At 37.1% G+C, this 6,911-nt stretch overlaps 1 protein-coding gene across 1 annotated transcript; it reads right to left on the bottom strand.

The window, feature by feature from the left end:
- Positions 1 to 743: 743 nt before the first annotated feature.
- LOC104269912 (helicase POLQ-like) lies at positions 744 to 6,290 on the bottom strand (the record flags this gene model as incomplete). The annotated part of the gene is made up of 8 exons (XM_009869222.1): positions 744 to 936; positions 1,007 to 1,152; positions 1,887 to 1,985; positions 2,559 to 2,656; positions 3,290 to 3,362; positions 4,302 to 4,497; positions 5,037 to 5,226; positions 5,558 to 6,290. Coding segments are annotated over 8 exons (1,728 nt in total), but the record flags the coding sequence as incomplete, so codon positions are not given.
- Between the last annotated feature and the right edge of the window lie 621 nt (positions 6,291 to 6,911).

The raw sequence follows: 6,911 nt of genomic DNA, 5'->3' as shown, positions 1-6,911 counted from the left end.
TATTATTATTATTATTATTATTATTATTGCAAAGAGTGAATTTATTAACAGCAATTCTGAATCTGTGTTTGTTGCTTTGATGAATTGTAGCTTGCTATCTTGCAGATAATCTCAGTGTAAGCATTACAAAGCCAGCTGTCCGCCTTTCAAGAATTATCTCATAAGAGTGTGCTGGGTGACATATCTCATAGCATGAAATGGTTAAACCCAAAAAATTGGTTTTCTGAGCTCAGTATGCATATTTAGATTTTTGTTAGTCTTGACTGTGCTTGTGCTATTTTTATTCTTATAGCTCTCGGAATCACCAGAGGAAAGTTGCAAGATCTCCGAAGGGACGAAGCCAAGGCTCTAGCCACCCTCATCGTAAACTGATGCACGATGTGTAGAGCAGACCCGTGGGAATTCTGCTGAGCACACAGAGGAAAAATACAACCAGATTTTAGTAAAATGAACTGTTCTGATATATGGGGACCTTGCTGAACACCTGGAAGATAAAACCAGACTAGACTTGGGTAAAAACAAGCTGTTCTGAACAAGCCACACAGGATAATAGTTCATGAATGCATTACTAAGATCAGGCTGGGAAACTGCGTGGAAGCATAGGTGAACGGCTGCAACCAAGAGCAGTTGCAAGGATGAATGTATCAAGAAAAACAAGTAATCCTGTTTGGCTTTATAGTTCAGATGCAGAAAATTGTATATAAGTGGCTCTTGGGGACTCACACACACACACTCAGACATACATTCACGCACAACTTTGCTTCTGCTTTTGCTCCTGCTTCTGCTTTGACAATAAAAGGCCTTGCTTTCAATTCAGGCTGCTGTCTCCTTCGCTGCAACCAGTTTCCTGCTTCTACTTTGACAAGAAAAAAAAGCCTTGCTTTCAATTCAGACCAGAGGCTGCTGTCTCCTTCGCCGCAACCAGTCACTCGCAAACTAGTGAAGATAAATTGTAAATTCTGAACAATTATTCTACGTATAATCAAAAAAATCACAACAAACTTACTTCTTGAGGTACTTGCACACCATTGAGGCCACATTTTCACAGTTCTTTTTAGTAGGACAAAAGATCAGGCAGGAATATTTAGGAATAACTTCAGTAACCAGTGCAATGATGTGGTCAGGATCTGCTTTCTCCAGATTACTAGAATACTATCATAAAGACAGACTGATAAATACTTAAACTTAGAAATTAAGTCATAAATCAAGTATTCAATACTTCTCAATCTTTGCTAGAATACTCTCATCTGCTTTACTGTGACACAACCACAACAAGTTGCAGACTAAACTTTTCTCCCAATCTTCACTTGAAAATTCATTAACACATCTAGCTCGAATTGAGAGGTACATGGATGCAGGAATCAAATGCTTTGCTTTTTGCCTTCAATTTCTTTTCAGCAACACCATAGCGATCATCACAGATTCATGAAATTGCTTAGGTTAGAAAAGACCTTTAAGATGGAGTCCAACCATTACTTGTGCTACTGGCAGTCTACCATAACACACTTTTAAAAAACTGAAATGAATCCCTACAAAGCAGGAATAAACCCACGAAACAACAAAAAAAAAAAGTCTTTCAGCATCACCTAAGATTGATTAACTGTTGAGAAAATCTACTCAAAACCACAAAGCATTGATTCACTGGAATAGTCTAATCCACTGGTCCGGGCACATCAAAATACGGAAGAAACAGTAAAGAAGTGAGAATCAAGTTACGTGTTCAGCATTTTAAAGGCCCTTTTTGTCCCCAAAGCCTACCATTTTCTCTCATACTTACTACAAATGAACTATCATGTTTAAGTAATTTCTTTGGTTAAAGCTCTGCAAACTAACCAGCAAAAAATAATACATTTCATAACTATAGTTCAAAGAAACTTTGGTTTTACCTTGAAATTAAGGACACGTGAAAAAGTAAAGCCATTTTCTGTTTTGCTGTCAACTGTGTAAATGGTATCTCGTATCTTTACGTATTCCTTTAATTCTACCTAAGATGAGCCATAAACAGAAACTTCAGTTAAGTTACCAAGTATTCTCTAAAGATTAACCTGTTACTGATGTACAACTAGATTTTTTTCCTAAGCATCACATTTTATATACATAGATAGTTGCATGTACACACTCTGTCCCAACAAGAGTATTTTTTAAAGTTAATTGTTTTAATTATCTGCCTCAAGAAAATGTCTAATTGTAATGAAGAATGACAAATGTTGTATCCCATGAACTATTCAAACTATTGTCATGACAGCCTTCAAGCAGCAGTAGTACAGACTCTAGTTATATTAAATGAACTGTAATGATTTATCACAGTGGCTGCAATTTAGAAATTGGTTTAGTTGAAACTACATCAATGGCTTAACACAACCATATAAAGGCACTTGCATTGTGCCTTTACAAGTGTACAGTGCTATTTAGTGTACTGGTACGACTGCAAGCAGTAGCAGACATTCTATAACATTACACCATCAAATTAAGTGCAAAAGGTGTGACACAACCCTGAACAGATTTGCTATAATTGTAAAGCCAAATACTTATTAGTTTATCGTATCTTGTATACAGACCGGTCTAAAATTATTAGTATAGTACTCCGCTTGCAGGAATTTCTGCAGGTCTCCAACATTGTTTAAAGTTGCACTCATTCCAATGATTTGGGTGCTTTCTGTAAAACAGAAGTTGAGATGAATTGTCATGTTCACAATTTTTAACACTTCTGCTCAGTATTTAATTGATCAGCCTGCTTCTTCACTATTACTCTTTTCAAATGCCAAAGTAGCAGCGTTTGAAACGGAACACAGCTAAGAAATATTACCTGGAATATAAGCATAAAAATGAAATCCTTCTCTATAGAAGCATTTAGTTCTAATGACTAAGGGGCTCCTATTAAGAAATTTGACAGTACTTGGGATTTCTCACAAGAACAAGTATCAAAAAAGCTTCAAAAACACCCAATCCATGATGATGGGGGGTCAAGTGACTAATTCTTAAATGAGTAAACATTGTTACTGGATAGAGTCATAGAATCATAGAATGGCCTAGGCTGGAAGGGACCTTAGAGATCATTTAATCCAACCTCCCTGTAATGGGCAGGGACGCCTCTCAACTAGATCAGGCAACACATGGGGACCGAACGGGAATCAAACCCGCGAACCTTGGTATTATCAGCACCACGCTCTAAACAACTGAGGTCATGTCATCTTTTTCAAAAGCAGCCAGAACACTGCAAATCCCAAAAGTAAAATATGGCTTCTCTCTAGAGAATATTTTAATAACATTAACTGCATCCATGACTTACTACTAGTGTAAAGAATTTTCGCAAGAGTAATTTCCAGCGTTGCTCCACGACTTCCCTCACCAAGCATATGTAACTGCATACAAAAAGGAAAAAGAAAATGCAGGAGTATTACTGAGTTAAGAGTATTTCTATCAAAGAAAACCTAAATTATGTAGTCCTAAAACAAATATCACATGAATGTTTTTGCTGGACTTCCTCATCTTTCTGGTAAATTTTGATTGCTACCTCTTTCCAGAAGTGTAGCCTCCCTGAAACAACATTCAAGAATCACAGAAAACCAGATCTAAGAGCAAACACAGATGAGATTTGCCTTTCATTTAACTAGACCATAACCGACACAAACAGTTAACTCTTGACAGTAAACAGCACAAAGAACTTTGCCTTCACCAGCCTGAAGTAAAAAGTAGAAATATTAACTGCCCTTTGCAACTTTGTTAAAGTAAGGTCCATAAGCCTGAACCATTCCATGAGTTAAACATCCCTGTTAGATGTCACACTCTGCAGTCAGCCCTTAGTAGCACAACTCAGCCACATCACTGAAAAGCAGAGTAAGGGGCAATTCTCACAATCAAATGTTACTTGATTTTTCCTTATTTTTTTTTAGTGTTTCATTTAGTCATTACCAATACCAGGCACAAAGTCTCATGGTTTCACATTTAGGAGTTCAATTCCAAGATTCAGAAAATACATTCCATACGCTTAAAATTATTTTTTTCTAATCCATTAGAGATGCATAACTGACAAGTAGTTACTAAACAATTCAACATCAACCACTAACACAGTAGGTCTCTCAACACACAATCTGTTATCCTGATATAGCAACAAAGAACAGTAACTTTCAACATTACAGAATTACGTACCAATGCAGAAAAAGCTTAGTTAAGTAGCAGTGATTTCATAACAAACACTCGAAGCAAAACCAAGTAATCAGGAAACTGCTCTTAGCTAATAATTGCATATTATGAAACTAAAAAATTGATTATTATAAATCCAAGTAAATCTTGCAGCATACCTCATCTACTACAACCAGACCAAGGTCATCAATTCTTTCTGTTTCAACTAAGGAATTGACTAGAGCATGCCCTTTTTCTATAGTAGCAATATAAAGAGACTTTTTCTTTCTCCTCTTGATTGGTGGAAATCTTCCTTTACTTCCTGCGTATTCTTCAACCAGGAAACCCAATTCTACCCCAAAACTTGATAAACCCCTAATCTGTTAAAAAAAAAAAAAAAAATCAATCACAGAAAAAAAATCATGCCATTTTGGATTTCAAAGAGGTCTTACAAACAAAACATTCCTATAACCAACTCATACCACAATCAACTGCTTGAATTAGCAAAATCATATTAGCTATACTACCTTTTCCAGTTGCAAAGCTGAAATGTTTAGAAATATTACCAAGCTTGGGTTAGATCTGTTCTCTCAAATTAGCTTATCCTTTACACCCCCCAAAAAATTTTTATTTTAAGACCACTTCTTTGGCAAGTTAGGCAGTACAGCTCTGAAACTGCAGAACTACAGATAACAAAAAGTTACTTCAAATTTCAGCACACTTTATATCTCACCATCTTCACCTCATAATTTAAGTCTGTTTTATTACAGTATTAGTGACCCTCAGTGCAGCACTTCGGAGAGAAGTCATTCACTTCCCACCATAGATTTATGAAAATCATAGAGTTTACTACAATTACTGTTTAAAACAGCCAAGTAATAAGTCATATCAAAGATAAGCAGTCTAAGAAACACTGAATCCAGACCTTTTCTTGGACAATGGCAACATATGGCAGGATCATCAGAACATCTTTCTGCCTGCAGAGTAATTCTTGAAGAATAATTATTTCAGCTACAAGTGTTTTTCCACCACTGGTTGGCAATGAGTATATTAAATTCTTTCTTTGCTGTAGAGATTCTAACATTAAGCAATCATGCTGCCATTCTGAAAAAATTAAAAAAATATGTTAGCAACTCCCAAGGACATCAAAATGCCTATGCTTCATATAGAACACCTTACGCCTAGAGTGAGTTTTTCTTTAATAAACTGCTAGAAGATTTCAGTGATCTAATCTTTTAAGGTACTCTATAATCCATATCAACCCTTCCCATCCATCTAAAAAACCAAAACAACCACTTAATAAAACAAAGCAACCACTTTCCAACATGGCTTGCTTTAAATCTTACCTTGACTTAAATATCTTTAGAGTGTAATGGGTAAAAGGGGCAACACTTCACTAGCATTTTTTTCTTCAAAAAAACATTAGTTACATTACCATAAAGTGTTTCAATCCCTCGAAATTGTCTGAAAAGATCTTTAACTTTACTAGGCAATCCGTAAAAAGGTCCTATATCCACAGAAGAAGATTCAATAGTTTTCCTAGCAACACAAATCTCTTTAGATAAAACAGCTTCTTTAAGCTGCTTGGTCTTTGAGACCTGCAGAGTCTGGACTTTGGCATTTCCAGTCATAGCACTTTTCAAATGATCTTTAAGACTCTCAGTTTTTAATAAATTACAGTTAGAGTCTGAGGAAAAGTCAGTATGTCTGTTTCTGTGTTCAGCATCAGGACAAAAAGATGATGGACTCCCGACCTTGTCCAAGGAAGAATTTACACATTTATTCCTCCCTTTGACTGGTGATATTCTAGAACCAGAAGAAAGTTCATCCATTTTCTCAAAATACAAAAGTTGTGATGATGGCAAATCATCTAAAATAGAGTCTGTCAGTTCTTGATTCCTGTCCCCTGGGTCATTTTCATTCATTCGCAAAGCATCCTCTTTGTCAGTTTTAAGGAAAACCGTATCTTCTGAAGTAGAAAAACTATCTTGCTTTATCTGGTGAATTCCTGACTGATGATTCCCAAGTAGGATTTCTCCGGTTGATTTAATATCTGTATTTTTATCCTGCAGGTATTTGCACTCTATATCATCCACATCAGCTAGCAAAGAATCATTTCCACAGAAGCTATCATAGTCACCAAACATATCTTCTTCACTATCATTACACTGTAAAAACATAATAACGAGAATTAATACTCTGAAGTAGCATCAAAGGTGGCAGCATAACAGGTACAATACATATCAGAAGCAAGTCATTTAATTCTTTCCATGCACTAACAACAAAGTTCAGTGATGTCAAGAGGAAAACTTAGCTGACATCTAAAGGAATGTGTGCTTTTTAACTTAGCAAAGCTTAGCCTATAATAGATATGATTCATGGACAGCTCCTTGATAGCAAACACTTTAACAGAATCACAGAATTGTTGAGACTGGAAAAGACCTCCGAGACCATCAAGTCCAGCCTATGACTCAAGCCCTCCCCCCCGGCACCCAAGTGCCACACCCAGCCTCTCCTTAAACACCTCCAGGGACGGTGACTCCACCACTGCCCTGGGCAGTGCATCCCAATGCCTGATCACCCTCTCCATGAGGAAGAGCTTCCTGAGATCCAACCTAAACCTCCCCTGAGGCAGTTTCAGACCATGCCCTCTTGTCCTGTTGCCCAGCAGAAGAGCCCGACCTCCACCTGACTACAACCTCCCTTCAGGTAGTTCTAGAGAGTGATAAGGTCCCCCCTGGGTGTCCTCTTCTCCAGACTTAACACCCCCAGCTCCCTCAGCCTCTCCT

This window comes from Apaloderma vittatum, unplaced genomic scaffold (assembly GCF_000703405.1).
Source record: "Apaloderma vittatum isolate BGI_N311 unplaced genomic scaffold, ASM70340v1 scaffold15805, whole genome shotgun sequence".
NCBI classification, from domain to species: domain Eukaryota; kingdom Metazoa; phylum Chordata; class Aves; order Trogoniformes; family Trogonidae; genus Apaloderma; species Apaloderma vittatum.
This window is presented reverse-complemented; position numbering and strand designations above follow the sequence as displayed.